At 42.6% G+C, this 17,335-nt stretch overlaps 1 protein-coding gene across 2 annotated transcripts; it reads right to left on the reverse strand.

Moving 5' to 3' along the window:
- Positions 1–131: 131 nt before the first annotated feature.
- RELL1 (RELT like 1) lies at positions 132–15,841 on the reverse strand. Of its 2 annotated transcripts, none has more exons than XM_088131149.1 (7): positions 15,681–15,841; positions 7,894–8,121; positions 6,854–6,925; positions 5,672–5,729; positions 4,254–4,484; positions 3,046–3,296; positions 132–2,479 (listed from the first exon to the last, which is right to left on the reverse strand). In XM_088131149.1, the coding sequence occupies exons 1-6, from the start codon at positions 15,754–15,756 to the stop codon at positions 3,083–3,085; spliced, it is 879 nt and encodes a 292-aa protein (XP_087987275.1). In that variant the 5' UTR covers positions 15,757–15,841; the 3' UTR covers positions 132–2,479; positions 3,046–3,082. The 2 variants fall into 2 exon arrangements, with proteins under 2 accessions (XP_087987275.1, XP_087987274.1); XM_088131148.1 differs by having other exon boundaries at positions 132–2,482.
- Between the last annotated feature and the right edge of the window lie 1,494 nt (positions 15,842–17,335).

Consider the following 17,335-nt stretch of genomic DNA (forward strand, 5'->3'; position numbering starts at 1 on the left):
CTTTTAAAAACAGGTACAATACTACCCCAGGTACTACTTGCAAAACACTGTTTCCTGGATACAACAATATAACATGATAAAGAATACAAAGGATATAAAGTCTGACTTGAAAGAAAGCAAGGTGACACAGCTTTTAAAAAGGGCTTGGCTGCTTTTATTGTTCAAATAGTACAAAATGTTTACAACAAACCAAATTGTTAAAATACATTTAATGCACAGTTAAATTACACTTAAGGTGAAAAGTGAGTCTCATCTCCACTCTGGCAACTGATACATCATACAAGCTTATTGATAGAACGGCTTGTGTTCTACAATTGAGAAACACTTTTATTCAAGCATATAAATATATTTTCGCAATCCAAAGATTTTGGTCAACAGCAGAAGTCTGTACAGGTGTGAATATTTATCTAACGCAGTGTTTCTCAACCTCTGCAACTTTAAGAAGTGTGGCAGGCTGGGGAATTCTGGGAGATGAAGTCCACACATCTTAAAGTTGCCAAGGTTGAGAAACAGTGATTAAAGGTTCCCCACAAAGCTGGGAGTGGTGCAACTTGTTCTAGTACAACTCATAATAAATCTGAAGGATACTTGCAATCAGTTTTTCCTCAAGAATTGTTGGATTTGCAGTTAAATAATCCACTTAACCATCCTGACGGGTTAAATTCCAACTAGAACAATGCTCGCTTTGAGAACTGGACTACACCATCTTCGGCATTCCGTCGGAGTTAGTGTAGTGTATTTTTATTAGCCCTTTTCAAGGCTGAAAAGTCCTCTCAATTGCCCTTTGCCAGCCCTATTTTAGAATGGCAGCAATCTGGGCTCTATTTTAAGGGAGGATTTCTCAAGCTAAATGACCCCAGCCAGTCAGCAATCAGGTAAACATGACTAGGATTTAGAGCAAAGCCTCACTGAGGTCGTCAGGAGCACCCAAGGATATCACTCCCTTCGTTTCCAAATTTAAGCTCAGGTCTTGATGTAGCAAAAATAGCTCTACCAGTGGGAAGGGAACGTCACCAGCAGAAGACACTCCCCTCAAGCAGTGGCCACAGGACACTGGCACCAACAACTAAGCGGGAAGGTAAGTGACAAGGATAACAAGGACGAGAGCACTGTTGACTAAGTAGAATGCATGCAACATTGTAGGAAGGGTTCTCATTTAATTATTTAATTTCAAACCCAAGCTTTCTTTAACTTTGGGCTTTAAGAACGTGACCATATTGTCCAAAGTTGTGGTATCACATAGCTAAATTTTATCACATAAAGGCGCAGGCTTTTCACTTAATAGGGAAATGCTTCCACCTACCTATAATCCCTCCCACCCAAAACTCATGGGGAAGTAACATTTAGCAAGGTATAAAGAGAACTCCAAGAATCCCACACGCGGTCTAACCCAATCCCAGAAAAAAGTACTGTATATCTGGCTCGGGATACAGAAAACGAAGAGTTATATTTTCCTAAGTAATGCTAATGTCGACTGCAATCCTCTACATCCGTGTTTTTCAACCTCGGCAACTTTAAGATGGGTGGACTTCAACCCCCAGAATTCCATGCTGGCTGGAGAAGTCTAGGAGTTGCAGTTCACGCATCTTAAACTTGCCGAGGTTGAGAAACACGGCTGTGCATACTACCCTGGAAGAAAGAACTACTGAATTTACTGGAATGTACTTCTGTGCAGACACATTTTAGATTGCGCTATTAATGCTATGCCCTCTTGTCACAGATGTTTAGATGCCCTTCAGCAATATTGATCTCTCTAAAAAGAGCCATGAGTGCAGAATCTCCGAACGCTGAAGGGCATTTCTTATATTTATTTTCACAGTTTGCCTATAGTATCGGGCAAAAAGTAACAATAAATTGCACACATATCCACAAACTAGTTCTTGGACAAGTCCACAAATGCAATAAGCAGCTCATCTGAGCTCGGGAAAAAACAGTAAAGTCGGTTTTGAGAACGAAACAGCAATTACAGTAAGGGTGCAGCACAAATATAATTAAGCAGTGCGTTATTGAGCAATAAATTAAGACAAAAACATGGCTCACAACGTTCATTCTCTGTGACACTGCTCTCAGAAATGAGCAATATCAGATTACGTTATTTTGATTTGATTTGACCTAATGTAATGAGACACGTACGAGAGACGCTCTGACAAAACGGTTTTGGTTTTGCCCATTCCGAGAGAGATCTCATTAAAGTTCTGCTTTGTTAGAAGTGAAAAAAAGACATTTTTTTTAAGAAAAAATATAAAACTGCAGACTGTAGGTTCCAGTAGCCTTCAAATTATTAAATGCCGTTAAATATTCCATTATTAAAAATACATTAAATATCTGGGACCAAATTGTACAGAGATTCAGTTAGTGAAAGCTGCGCACAATACTGCATTTACAAATACCTCTTTGAGAAGGCATTAGGGTGCCAAGTTTGATTTTTTCCTCCCCCCCACAATGGTCTTCCTTACTTGCTTTCTCCAAAAGCCTCCACCTGCTGAAGAAGAGAAGAAAAATCACATATTGTTGGAAGTGACAAACTGGCAATTGCTGGTCATCATACAGAACCCCTAATTCTGCAAGCTCTTGTTGACACTATCGGTGAACAGTATAAACATGGACAATAAAGGAATCTCCTGTTAAAGAAGAAATGCTCTCATCCATGAGAGAAGCAGCAGCAAGGGAGCCGTGCTGGCAGATTGCTTTTCCCCATGCATCCTCCAGAATACTGGGAGCAGAGAAATAAGGAAAAATCAACAAGGGGTCTTCTTCCTTTCTTTGATCACAACCTTTATGGGTAGAATTCCACCTGGGGAGGCATCAACAAAGGAACAGAACTTTGAATCCAACCCAAGAACATCAGATCCAGTCCAATATTGATACCTTCCCCAATATTCCCCAACATGGAGATACAATATCTTGAAATAAAGGGCTTATTTTACAGAGTTCAATTACTTAAAGCAAATATATTCCTCTCTTAAAGAAAACCTGAGATCTTTTGGCCTTTAAAGGATTTATAATTTCTTTAGGACTTATAATAAAGATCTGGAATGTACTGACCTGATAATGGATCGCCATGACGTTCTATCTCAAAGTGCTACTCTGAAACAGATTTCACATTCTTTTCTTGTTTGGTAGGTGTTAATTTCAGTTCTTTTGATCCTTGTTTGACAGGAACTGAAACTGGCTCTTCTTTAGACCCCTCTTTAAAAGGAGTAGAGGGCATTTCACCAGCTTCCCCTCCACTGACAGACACCAAGTGTTTTCGTTCCCTTGCAGCAGGCTTATGTTCCACTTTGGTAACGCGAAATCTAGAAAAATGCAATTAAACTGTTAAAAGGATCCAGCTTAGTCAGAACAAGTAACTTAACGACCTAAAATTCCAGCAATCTAAAATATCTAAAAATCACTGCTCCAAAAGGAACAAGTCATGGAAGCAGGGGGTTAGGGTGGGTGTTCAATAAAGTCAAGATGGTGCCTCAACCAAGTGATGGAAGTTCCTCACCTTAACGTGTGTCACACATGATAGATAAAAAAAGGGGGTGAAGATCTGACTATGAGGTCATAGTCATCATCTTGATTTTTTTGACACACCTTCTGTGGACAACCCTGTATAGCAGAATAACGGCATTCATCTACTTTTATTAAAACTCCATTATCATTATTAATCCCTCGGGGAGGGGGAGGTATGATTTGGCATTGGGATAATTACTCACATCCAATTCTTATGTACTTATAAAAGATTACACTGAGGCAACTTGAGCACCATTAAATAAATATGTGATCTTTGTTGCTGTTCTCTAAATTACTTACGCTTGAAGGACAGCGTACCCTCCCCAGAAAGCAACTAATCAAATGAGTTGGGTATCTTATGTTCTCTTAGATGTCTTACATTTCCATACCAAGTTGGCAAAATTATAACTGCAACTAAGTAACAAGTAACTAACCCCAAGATAGCAGAACTGTTTCCAAAATCAGAAGTGACCGGTGAGTACGAGCTAAGTTTGTATTTGTTCAAACCTTGGTGCCATTTGTGATTCCATCTGCCAGGCCTGATGTTTCAACTGATTGTGGAAAGACCTCTTGGAAAAGACCATCCAATCATTCTTGCCCCTTGCCCATTTTGGCTTGTTATATCAAGCCAAGGCAACTGGATACATCTGTGTTTCACTTAGCCCTGTCTGAATCCAAGAGCTTATCCACCTATTCCCAACCTGAAAATGGAAGACAGCTGGGCCACCACCTCCATTGAAACCAGGCCTACGTACCTTCCCACAGACAGTATTGTGACCTCTCCCTGCCGGGATCTTCTGACGTCTTTTGCTCTTTTAGCTGGACTGAAGAGATGCCATCGTTTCTGGCTGCACCGGGTACAAGCCCCTGACCCAGCAATGCCCCCGACGGTGTGCAAGTGGTGTCCCCGGCAAGTATGTTTTGACAAAGGACTACCAGGAGACGTTGGGGAACCTGGACTTGGTGGACTGCCAGGAGTAGCTGGGCTAATTTTAGGAGCAGAAATACAACAAAAATGAATGTTTGGGGAAGGCAGTCAATGGATTAAATCCCACTGTCTTTTCTTTCCTGAGCTCATACTATTGATAATACGCTATTTCTGAACACACATTCTTTCCAAATGACCCTTTTCCACAAAGCCTTTCTTAACCTTCAATTCTTTTTTTCCCCAAAATGAGACTAACACCGATATGCAAGCATTACTTTTGAACAGAAATTGCTCTGAGCTTTCTCACTCGAATTGTCTATGACTCTACTTCTTTTTTCTTGTCATTTAAAGCAGACTCATTCATTCCAGGGAGTTAAATGCTGGTTGAGCTGGCAATGTTAACTTTCTTCCTGATGTCTGAAGTCTGTTTCTTTATTTACATGGGGGAAACCCTTCATTTTATCCATCCTCCCCCCCCAACATTTTTTTAAAAAAATAGCGTGATACATGTTGGGCTCGCCTAAAGTCACCCAGGGAGTTTCCATGGCTGAGGTAGATGTGAAACTGGGTCTCTCTGGGGCCAGTCCAATATGGTAACCACCATACCATACTGTGTTCACTAAAAATAACAACTCAAATAAAAATGCACCAGCAAGGGGAAGGAACTAGGTTTGTGACATTACAGACACAAGTAAACTGACACTGTGCACATAATTTCCCCCAAAATGGCTTGTTTAGCTGACCAAGCATGCTTTCAGATCAACTCCATTACTCAAATGATCTTACATGTGAACCTACTCCAAGCACAATTAGATGTGATTGTTATATTCTTGGGCCTCCCTCTTCTTCCTGCTCCTCCTGTTTTCCTCTTCCTTTTCTCAAATTCACATTCTAAGCTTCTAGCCAAGAACCAGTTTTGTGTTGATTTAATCACACATTCAAGCACCTTACCTTATTTTCTTGAATATATCATGGTTTTAGCGTGCAAGGCATTTCATGAAGCCATATTGCTATTTTCGGCCCAATGAAGCAAGCTTGTCAAATCAGCCAGCATTTTAAAACACGTTCATGAAACTTTAAAAAAAAAAGTCTGGGATATCCAAAATATCAGCAGACTTGAACCAAATTTCCTACAGTGACAATTGGAAGAACAGAAAGATTCCTTGGATAGTTATAGAATTATTCGCTCCACTTTATTTGATGCTGTTTGGGGAAGAGACAAAGCAGTGCAATGAGACTGCTTACCTTTCTGGATCATTCACTGAGTTATCAGCAACCAAAGCTTTCAGCACATCTGCGTTAGCTGCAAAAATCAGAAATAATTTAACATTTTTGTTCTAAATTTTTCACCCCCATTGTTTCCAACGGGGGGATGAGCAAACTGGTGAATGAGAAGACCACAAACCGTAAGCTAAATTAACTCATTTACTGATACTACAGAATTGGTAGAAAATGGGTCTTTCAGCGCAATGCCATGCACACTTACTCGGGAGAAAGGGGAGAGGCACAGGACACCCTGCACATAGTATTTTAATAAAGACTATTTTAATAACAGAAGTTTTAAAGGTGCACTGTCTTCAAAGCAGGGTTAAATATCCAGAGAAATTCTGTATTGCTTAATCTTCCTGGGATGGAGGTGTTCCTCACCAAGTGTCACTTCCCGGGAAAAACAAACATAAGAAACTACACTGTTTTCAAGGTAGCTTGATTTTTAAGGATAGATGAAATCCCCGCGTGAAACTCTCCTCTACTCTGAAAATGGTAAGGTCCTGGCAGGAATATACCATGAGCTTTTTCCTTGCATTTGAATCACTGCGGTCTTTCAGTGCAAATGGGTGAGTGGAAATAGAGCAAGACTTGCCATCCTTACTTTTGGATCACAAATTGTGTAGCTTAAATGGAAAGCAGAAATGTTGTTCCACATGACAAATGAATTCAACTGCTTTAGATGCCGGGGAGACGTCAAACAAGGCAGTGACTTATAGTTTCAGAGGGCCGGCAGAAAGTCACTGAAGACCAGCCATATTGTATTTGCACACAGAAAACGTTGAAATGATTCCCAAGATGGGTGTCATTGTTTTCTGAAGGTTTAGTCTGACCCTTTGTTCTGACAAATTCTGAACTCTGACAAATATCTTTAGATCTATCTCTTATGCACGAGTGCTGCTATGTAGGTTACGTGCCAAACCTGTTCTCCATAAGATTTGACTCTTCAAAAAAACACTCTTTGTTATAAGCAATTTGCACAAACAAAAACTCAACGTTTAAAAATCAGTTTCTGACCTCACCGATAAAACTGGGGAACAAAATATAAGCCATGAATTAAAGTGTTAGATTTCATCACTTTAAAGTCCTTCACAAGGAACTGCAATAACTAAAAACGCTAAACAGATCTGCAGAGTGATTTTTAAAAACTATGTCACTTACCTTCATTTTTCATTATGTAGTCGACAATCTGTCCCACGGTATCATTGTTATCATTTACACTTTCATTCAATTCTGAAAGTAAAAACCAAAAAGTCACTTTTGTTCTTTGATTCCTGGAAAGTAAAAGCAAAACTATATGACAACAGCAATCCCCCAAAGCAGCGTATGAAGCAGAGATTACAACCACCATCTCTGTAAACTGTCTGAGAGGGGTAGACTGTTATCTCCATTTAAACACACGGTATGGCTGAAAAACTAACAAGCATCGATGCAGAAGTGTCATCTCTTCCTATTCGTCCCGACCGTCTGCTTTCTTTTCCAACTTTTCTGCAACTTTAAATCCATATCTGGAATGGGAGGCTCTGCAGCTCATGACGCTAGAAATAAAGGCTGAGAAAGCTCAGGAGAAACTCAAGATGAACAAAGGAACACGTATGAGACTTAGCCATTCCAGAAGGTCTGGAGGGCGTGCTAAGCAACAGAAAGCAAGGTGGTTCGCTGAGTCCATTCTGTGCCTCCTTAGTAAGTGAAATCTGAAGGACATACTAGGAGTTGAAGTCCCCATATCTGGAGGCCACTTAGGCCAGAAAAAGCTGTATTGTGTGGTAGAGTTCATGACGCTGCTGTTCTACTTTATCTCCTCAATCTATATGACCCTGTGACGCAATTCTCTAACAGTAATCAGGACTGGAAGTAAATGTTCAAAGAAAACTCAGAGTCCTACGGTGAAAAAAAAATTGAGTGGCTCAAGCATTCCAACAAGTACTTTTTCTTTCAGCTACAAAACTTATCTATAGGAAATTCAAAAGAGTTAGCTTCTTGCTTGCTTGAAGGAAGCTCATCTCTTCAGAAGGAAAGCCAGCCTATACCCAGACACTGTTTGTACAATGGCCAGGAGCCTTATTAACAGAATCCACTCGCAGAACTTGGCCAAGCCCAACTGATTTAACCACCATGGCATCCAACATGGAGCAACCCAAGCTGTTCCCCTATGCCCACACGACTACCAACGCTACTTTTAAAAAATGGTTCTTGCCTACCTATCTTTTCCTCAAGCTGCTCTTCTTCTTGCTCTGCTTCAGTTGTACACCGATACCCTTTTTTCTTTAGCACGTGGCAAATTAAAATCCCTAACAGCCCCATAAGGAAGAATACTGGAATCAGGAAATAAGCAATATATTCAGGGTATCCACTGTTTTTTGAAGACCCGTTTTCAGATCTGTTTGTCCCATTTCCAAAACTGTGGCTTGCTAAGGCTTCAGGGTCACCTATGGAAACAGAAGGTGAAAAGGCCACCACATCAGTCAAATCTGTACCTGGACAATAGGACATTTTAAACATCTACAGCATTTTTTCTTCTAAAAAACTAGCTTCCAGCAAACAAGATGGGCTAATCCTATCTATCAGAGCTGGGTGAGACAGCTTGGTGTTTATACATTAATTTCATTTTTCAGACGAGGTTCTTATATTTAAGGTGTTCAGGTACTTCAGTTGTAAAGATCCTTTGGCTGTAAATACAACAGTCTCTATGGACTTAAAGTCTGCTCTATCTATAGTCAATCTCTATGCTGGTAAATGAGAGTGCATATCTCTCTTCCACCAGACTAATCCATATTTTGGGAATATTATTTAAATATTTTAGATGTGTAGAGAGCATATCTTTGATTTACCAAGGATCTGAGATCTTAAAAAGATTGTGGAGTCCTTGGGGTTCTCTGAGCTTGGTTGTTTTCTTGCAAATGTTTCGTTACCCAACTGGGTAACATCTTCAGTGCATCTATTACTAAATAGATGAGAATATAGATGTTATATTAGCTACTGACCAGCAGGAGGCACTACACTACCAGGACTCTTCAGACATAGGTATCCTCCATATTAGACGTTCTATGTTTGAACCCACAGGCCTTGCACTTATTGATCACACAGTGCATTTAGCTTGAGAGCTATCTTGACCAGGCTGTCAGTAGCTTGCAGGAAGGGAGGTCTTATAGAAGCTACGCAAGTATGCCTTCTATATGCTATCATACTAGAGAGGTTTTTGATTTTTGTTGGTCTGGGCCTCAAGACTGCCTCCTCTGAAGGGGGATGGGGGGTTAGGTAACCAAATAATTATTCCACTAAGCCTTTCCATTTCAGCAGTATGAACACCAGAGGATATTTCCAGATTTAATCGCCAGTTCCATGTTCCACCAAGAATAAGAGCACCGTATTGTCGAAGGCTCTCACGGCCGGAATACGATGGCTGGTGTGGGTCTTCTGGGCTGTGTGGCCATGTTCTGGAGGTACCCACAACAGGGTCACATCATCCTGGGCACAGAGAGAACTGCTCCTGTCTGTGCTCCTGCCCTCTGAAGATGCCAGTCACAGATGCTGGCGAGATGTTAGGAAACAAAACCTCCAGAACACGGCCACACAGCCTGGAAGACCCACACCAGCCAACAATAGGAAAACTGTTGGAAGGCCTAAAGGGCCAGGTCAGGAAATTGATTTCCTCTTGAAATCAGCAAGACTCTGTAAGCTCAGTAGAAACATACTGAAACTGGGGTCAGGTCATCCTAAAGAAGGTCTATCTATGTGGTTGGTAGGAATCAACACTGACTTGATGGCACGTAATCAAGTTGTGGCCAAGACGTCATGAACAAGTAAGCGAGAAAAAAAGCAGAAAAGTATCAGTTACAAGGGGACAGGAAAGTAAGCCACTGAAGGGGGGAAAAAATGGTTCAGAATATTTCAAACCTAGTTCTTCCTCGGGAAGACTTCTGACTAACTCACAAAGCCAAAAATTCACCTAATGACTATTTTGTTGGAGATTTTTTAAGTTATGTCCTGTGATTCTGGACTTCGTAGAAATGAGATCAGTTTCCGCCATGCAGCAGAACAGTAAAATACATTCTATTTCATATTCCTATTTCTGCTGAATTTCCTATCCAAGACTGGACAAATCCAGGAAATTGATTTCCTCTTGAAATCAACAAGACTCTGTAAGGTCAGTAGAAACATAAACTGTCCTTTGGCTTTTCAGCTGAGAAACCTGAATTCTCTTTTTCCTTATCACCGTTACGATAAATGGAGGATACAAATGCAAAAATTAAAGTTACCTACTTTATAGTAGTGTTGTACGTTCAGTGCAATTAGAGGGTCAGTTGGAAAATCAAAATGCAATACATCCTTTATTTAGATTTATCTGAAGTTACATTACTCTACCTTGATGAAGGGCTACAGAAGGAAAGTAACTTCCTGGTGGCATCTGCCAAGGGTAGTGCAAAAAAAGTAGTAGGTGTGGCACTGTGATGTAATTGCCCCCCTTTTTACCCCCCCCCCAGCACAACTGTAACTTCTCATCATTCTTAGACCTCCTTTCTTCATTTACCCACAAACTCACTCTAGCTGTTTCTCCTCCCCTATATTTCCACATCCAGCATTTGCACCTTTTGAAGTGGTCTGGGATTGGGAGACGGGCTATCTTCTCACTATGAGCTCCAGTGAAATCCTACTTTCTCCCCACTCTTTCTAAATGCTCTTCCACCTATGATAAATGAATACTACCTTTTCTCCTGTTAATTCCGTCTTCCATTCATTTTCTTCCAGGCAATTCACACCCTGAGCATTGCCACTGTGGATCTACATTTGCTGTACCAGTCACAAAATCATGTAACTAATTTTGCAGGACAAAAGGCCTCTGTTTTCATATCTTTCAGTTAAATCTGTCATTATTTCTCATATTGTCCACTACTGATTTCATCTTTCAAACCTCCCCTGGTACCTTTCCTTGTCCTTCCACTTCTGCTCAGAAATCTACCATTGCCATTCATTTCTGCTATACCTCTAAGTGCTACATAAATACAGGTGCTAACTTTTTACCTACTCCTAGATCCAGCCCACCATTATCCATTCCTTCAAAACTCTCCATATCTTCTCACCCATTATTTATATCTTCTACGCTCAGCAATGTGAACTCTGTCTCCTTCCACTTAGCTCCCCATTTGGTTGCTCATCCTTCCATCTTGAAATGGCTGTCTTGGTTAGTTTCTCCAAGTTTTTAACACCATTTTCTGGGAAACATTTGGCATTACCCAGATTCACTGTACCTAAACTGTAAAATGTGGCTTAGTTTCAATTAGTGCAAACAATTTCCCTATGTATTCTAATCCCACTTTTCTTCATTTGGTCTATGTCAAATTCTGAATTATAAATTTCAAAGAGAACGGATGTGTCCTTACATCCTTTCTAAAGAATTATATATGGCATGCTAGATTCAAATTTCTCTTCCTATGCTAGGAAAAGGAAGCTTTCAGAACAACAATATACAACCAAACATAGTCACCAATTTCTTTCAAGATAAGTCTTCTACACTCTTATGTGCTTCCCAGAATATGTTCCATATATGCATGATCCTGACTCAAAATAAAAATTTGAACCAATGAGAGACTGCATTTCATGTTAAAAGTTTGAAAACCTAAGAATTCAGAATAAATAATCTTGGCTACCCACTTGTCTCCAATTTTTCAGATATTATCCAAACAAAATTCTACAGAACAGATTACATTTTTAAAAATCACGATTTCATCTTAAAAACATCCATCTCTCAGTTCCAGGACAGCAGAAAAGCTTGTCAAACACATACAAAAATATATTTCCTTCTCAAAGCTGTTTAAGGAAGGTGAAGGCTTTTTCCAAGGAAAAGCATTTTCTTTTGTGCTTTCATTCCTTGCAAAATGAAAAGGGGAACCCATGAACAAAAATGAGAACCATTTAAATCAAGAAAAATGATACAGTGTAAATAAAAAAAACAGGAAGTTCTCTTTTAAATAAATGTCACGTGTTACATTATTTCTCCCTGAACAGGGAAAATAAAGGCAGGTTACAAAAATACAAACAAAAACTCAAATCTTAGAAGATGAATCAGAAAATATGTCAGCTGAAACTATCATCCACCAGACAGCACTGAGCCAATTTACCTAGACCAAAACTGAAAGCTATAAAAGACGGTAACATTCTCAGTGCCTCTTCTATCCCTGTTCAAAGAGCAAATCTGATTTACTTATACTGTCAGTCCTGCTTTCCTGTATAAATAGGGAGGAAAATGCAGTCTGAAAATCCTGGAGTAAACAAGATTGGAAGTTGTGTGTGTCTTGACTCCTGGTGACTCCATAGTCAAGTCCCTGAAGTTTTTTTGGCAACAATTTTGGAGGTGGTTTGCTATAATCTTCTTGATAGGTCTCAGAGAGTTTGGCCTAAAATCCCCCAGTTGGCTTTACCCCTAAGGCAGGAACTTATGTTTCCCACCTTGAATTCAGTCCTTAACCGCTAGGCCAGTGTTTCTCAACCTTGGCAACTTTAAGACACGTGGACTTCAACTCCCAGAATTCCCCAGCCAGCCATGGGAATTCTGGGAGTTGAAGTCCACGTGCCTTAAAGTTGCTAAGATTGAGAAACACTGTGCTAGACCAAATTGGCTAAGACTGAATGTTACCCCTATGAAAAATCCAAAGCTCACACAGTAGCTTCCTAAACACAGTTAAATAAGCACATGCTGAAAAAGAAATCTATCTGTAAAAAAAAAAAAAGCATTATTTGTATTTCCCTCTTTTTAAATCTGATTTCTGAAAACTGACCTCATGATTAGTCTTAGATTTACTGCCATCCCAGGGACTTGCTCTTTTTGATGTAACATTTACTCAGTCCCTGATTCCAAATGCTCCTCTTGCCAACTTAATGAAACACTGTTTCCATATAACTATTGTTTTAGTTTTATCTGAAAAATGAATCCATTGCTGACAACAAAGAAAGAGAAAAAGCGTTCTGAATATTAAGCAAACATTCGATAGGCTAATGAGTTACAGCACTTTTTAAAAAATTTTGAACTGAGGAACTGTACGGGGATAGCACATTAGAAAATATATAAATATCTTCCATGATATTGGGCCCCGCACAATTCCTGGTGGAGTCATTACTGTTGCCTTCAGATTCAGAGAACCATATTTTAAGAAACAGGGTAACAACACAAGAACTTTGTAGAGGATCTGACAACAAACTTTCCAAGATTTTTTAAAAAAAACCTAAAGGGGTTTTTAAACAAACAACAAAACCCCAAACCGAGCAGAATTCAGCTTGAGCAAAAGAGATAAATGCAGAGTGTTTTGGGAAAGTTAAAAATAGCTGGGGAATTGGAAATATCTTGAACAAAAGCTGCCAGGAAGGAATTCAGAACAAAGCACTCTCTTGCACATTCTGCAAGCAAATGATAATATGCACACTCTTGAAAATGAGTAAGTTGTATCTGTTTCAAAAGAGGCGTATATAAACAGACATGCTTTCCCTTCAAAATATGGGATATGTCCTCACGTCGTTATTTTTGCTCTATAAGGCAGCAATAAGAAAAAAAATTCCAGTGCTTCACAGGTTAATGAAGTGTGTCACGGGCTATAATATTTAGGAAGAACAAGTTTTGAGATTTCCAACAGCCACTTCCTATGACGTTCCAAGCAATGTAAAAAATAATTGACTTGCACTCCATAGCACAAGGATAAGTTTACGAAGACTCTTCCTGGCTGCTTGGAAGTTAAGACCTTGCTGATTCCACCTATAATACAACTTCGGGTTATCTCATTCAATTTCATGAAAACTGTAAGGGTGGGGCTATAGGGACTATTTTGGAAATCACCTTGCTGTTAGCAATGACTCTGAAAATACACTGTATATGTATATGGGGAAAGTATTTGAAGCTTCAGGCCTAAATCCATTTTCAAGAGACTGCTGGTTTCCACACTTGCAACAATCTCCAGAACAGGATATTAACAAATTGCCCCCCCCAAAAAAACCAAACCAAAACCAAAACCTAGATTTAGAAATGCAGACTAGAACTAGTTTTAGTAAAAGAAAAAAACCAACCTCAGTAAAAACATTTTTAAAAACCAAATGAATCAAAGAACGAACCTCCTTAATCCTTCCAAATACGGACCCAAACCATTGGCATTTTTGTTCCCCAGAACAAAATATTCATTCCCCAGAAAAAAATATTGTCATGAACTGTATAGAAGGATTTGAAGAAAAAGGAACTTTGATAGAACTTGCTGACATCCTATCTCCAACCTTATTTCTACTGCCTTATCTCGCTTAAATAACTTCCAACATACAGAACTGTATTAAAAAGCACAAAACCTATTCCTTTCAGCCACCGTTAATCTTCCTTTGTGCAACTCCACGACAACAATGGGGATGCAATTAGATGGAGAACGTTTCGAAACAAAAGTAGGTTAATTAGCAAGAGATACAAGCTGCTGCATGAAGTGGAACTGTGCGCATGACTAGCTGTTTGTGAGGCTGAAATACAGTTTTCAATCTATGCTCATTCCCGCATGCAAGCAAATTATAACTTCCTAGTGTACCGACTTGAGAGCATTATATGCAATGATCTATGCCCAACTTGGGCACCAGAATTTCTCCAAAGGAGTACTGGAAAGTTGGATGGATTTTCAATAGAAGAGAACATCTGTAGCCCAGGGTTGAACTGTGGAGTCCTGGGTGCTCTCTGAGCTTGGCTGTTTGCTTGCAGACATTTCAATGTCCAACTAGGAACATCATCAGCGCTCTCAATGGATGAATTCTCTTCTCCTTTTCTCAAGACATTAGCAGTAGAATTGGAGAAACTCTAAGGTCATGCTAAAGGGAAGAGTGTTGTCTTTTCTTGCTAGGAAAGGGAAGAAGAAAAACAGAACAGAACAAAACCCCCACCAGCCCTGCCAAGGCAGGCCACGGCACATAAACAGAGAGCAAACCCCAACCCATTTTAGCACTGAAGATGTTGCCCGGCCGGGTAACGAAACCTTTGCAAGAAAACAACCAAGCCTAGAGAAGCCCAAGGACTCCAACGGGAAGAAGGCTGGAAAAACAGAAACCCAAGCCTGGTTTCAGGATGGATGTGGTGAAACCACGTTCCCGGCTACAGCCCAAGATCTGCAACTGCCTGAAATCACAACTCGACAATCCAAAAGAGTGGCCCTGAGGGGTGTGACGTGTGAAACTTCCTGTAACTCGCAGTTTACGATATCAGCCAGCCGAGGATCCCGCTCTGAGCAGTGTCACAGCTGAGACTCTGAATATTCAAAAGATCTCCCGGAGTATTACTTAACCGTGGGTAGGGCCGAACAGCTGCCAAGGTCTGCCATGCTACGCCTGCCCTTTATGTAAGAAACAAGCCACCACAACTTCCATGGCGGGAATTTATAAGGGCGTTTGGAAGGGTCCTGCCTCGGTTGGGCGCTCAATAGGAAAAGGACATTCTTGCTCCGTAGAAAGAGAGGAAGAAATCCCACTCCAAACGGTTGCACCAGGAGCGAGGCTGGCATGCCAGCTCCCCAACGTTTAAGGTTCTGCCCCGCGGGCCGGGCAGGTTGGCGCTGCCTTTCAGTTCGACGAATAATGTTGAGGAGGCGGCAGTCGCAGCCTGGGAGCGAGGCAGGCGGTGGGGGACGAGAGGGGGACTCGGGGTCCGAAGCCCCACGGTGGGCAGAAGCCCGCCAGGTCAGTTGGGCAGGGGGAGCAAAGCAGCCCAGCGGGTGCAGAGTGGCGAAGCGCAGGGTTCCCCAACCTCAGCAACTTTAAGCTGGGTGGACTTCAACTCCCAGAATTCCCCAGCCAGAATTCTGGGAGTTGAAGTCCACCCAGCTTAAAGTTGCTGAGGTTGGGGAACGCTGGCGAAGCGCGAGCAGCCACGACGAGGTCCCCGGCCCGCGAGGGAAAGGGATGGGGAGGACCGCGCCCCGGCTCTGCCCTCCCGCTCCCCGCGGCCCCCCGAGCGCTGCGCCGGCAGCCTTCCCGCACCCACCGAGAGCCCGGGCGGACGTCGCGAGCAGCGAGGCGGCGGAGAAGGCGGGCGGCCCGGCTGCGCCCGTGGGAGGCATCGCGCGCCGCCTCCGGGGACTCCGCTCCGCTTCGGCCCCGCGGCTGGCTGCGCTCGGCTCCGGCCGCCCCTCCGCGCCCGACGAGGCTCCGCCCGCTCGCCCCGCCCCGCCCCGCCCCGCCCCGCGCCGCGCGCGGCCGGCCCCGACTGAGCATGCTCCGCGCCCCGCAGGGTGCCCGCGGGCGCCCAGTGGGCAGCGAAGCCGCCTCGGGCGTCGGGGGCCTGTCCTGCTCCCTGGGGTGCCCGGGAAGAAAGAGCCCCGGGGCACGACCCGTGCAAAGGCGCGCACGTGCACCCGCACGTGTGCGCGCGGGCGCTGCCCTGCAACCTGCCCCAGCAAGTTTCCTTAGGGATGCGTGTATTTCTTCCCGATATGGCTCTGCCGCCTCCGCTCAACGGTCCCGGGCTCCCGTGCTTTGGCGCCCGCTTGATCGGGGAAGCGAATCCGGAGCCGAAAATGAAGTCTTAAAGCGGGAAAAAGCAATTGGAGGCAGAGGACCGGAGGGGGAAAAGCGATGCGATCTCGTTCAGGGGTCCTCAACCTTGGCGACTCTAAGCTGTGTGGACTTCAACTCCCAGAATTCCCCAGCCAGCATAGCTGGCTGGGGAATTCTGGGAGTTGAAGTCTACCCATCTTAAAGCTGCTCAGGTTGAGGACCCCTGGTTTAGTGTATTACAGGAGCCCAGAAAATGAGTTAAGTTCATAACTAGGTGAACGTGGACATTTAGTGGTTCTCAAACTGGAGAACATTACAAACTTAGCTACAAGGGAACATCCCATTAGATACACAATGTTGTGAAACAAGTAACAACTCGGTGAGACCATTGCAATGCGTTCTACATGGGGCTCCCTTTGAAGAGTATCCGGAAGCTACAGCTGGTTCAAAATGTGGCCACGTGGACAACCTTGGGTACCCCAAGAATGGCACATGTAACACCTTCACTGCAGGAGCTGCATTGGGTCTCAGTCTGCTTCCAGGTCCATTTCAAAGTGTTGGTTATCACCTTTAAAGCCCTATATGGCATGGGCCCAGGTTGCTTGAGGGACCCTCTCACCCCCATCGCATCAACCCGTCCCACCCGGTCAGGCAGAGAGGGCATGTTGCAGACCCCATCAGCAAGAGAATATCAGTTGGCGGGGCCCAGGAGGAGACCCTTCTCTGTCGTCGCCCCCACCCTTTGGAATATTCTCCCCCCAGAGGTGCGGCAGGCCCCACCCTCCCAGCTTTCCAGAAAGGATTAAAGCCCTGGCTCTGCCAGCTTGCGTGGGGTGACAAGAAACTTACCCAATCCTGGGGGTGGCTGGCACCTTGATGACGCTCCCTGAGTGACTACCAATTTTATATCTATCCTTGGATCTATTTATTTTCTATTTATTAAGATTATTGTATGTTGTAATTTTAATTGATTTTAACTGTTTTGTAAACCGCCCAGAGTTGTTTTGACGGGATGGGTGATGACAAATCTGATATCTGAATAAATAAGTAATAAATAAAAACATCTACCAAGTTCATCTTCTGATGACTTCCTGGCTATGTCCGTGTTATTTACTTGGCCATAAGACATGACTGGTTTCTAGT

Source organism: Python bivittatus, unplaced genomic scaffold (genome assembly GCF_059951505.1).
Source record: "Python bivittatus isolate LINGU-HERP-01145 unplaced genomic scaffold, Pbiv_v1 ctg000970_np1212, whole genome shotgun sequence".
NCBI classification, from domain to species: Eukaryota; Metazoa; Chordata; class Lepidosauria; order Squamata; family Pythonidae; genus Python; species Python bivittatus.

What these genes read in the sequence shown, in the direction of transcription:
- RELL1 (XM_088131149.1), bottom strand. Translation starts at nt 15,756, where the DNA reads ATGCCTCCCACGGGCGCAGCCGGGCCGCCCGCCTTCTCCGCCGCCTCG. An exon ending in TCAGTGAATGATCCAGAAAG is followed by an intron (nt 4,485 to 5,671) that starts GTAAGCAGTCTC and finishes TCCTAAAATTAG; the next exon opens with CCCAGCTACTCCTGGCAGTC. An exon ending in ACAATACTGTCTGTGGGAAG is followed by an intron (nt 3,297 to 4,253) that starts GTACGTAGGCCT and finishes GCATTTTTCTAG; the next exon opens with ATTTCGCGTTACCAAAGTGG.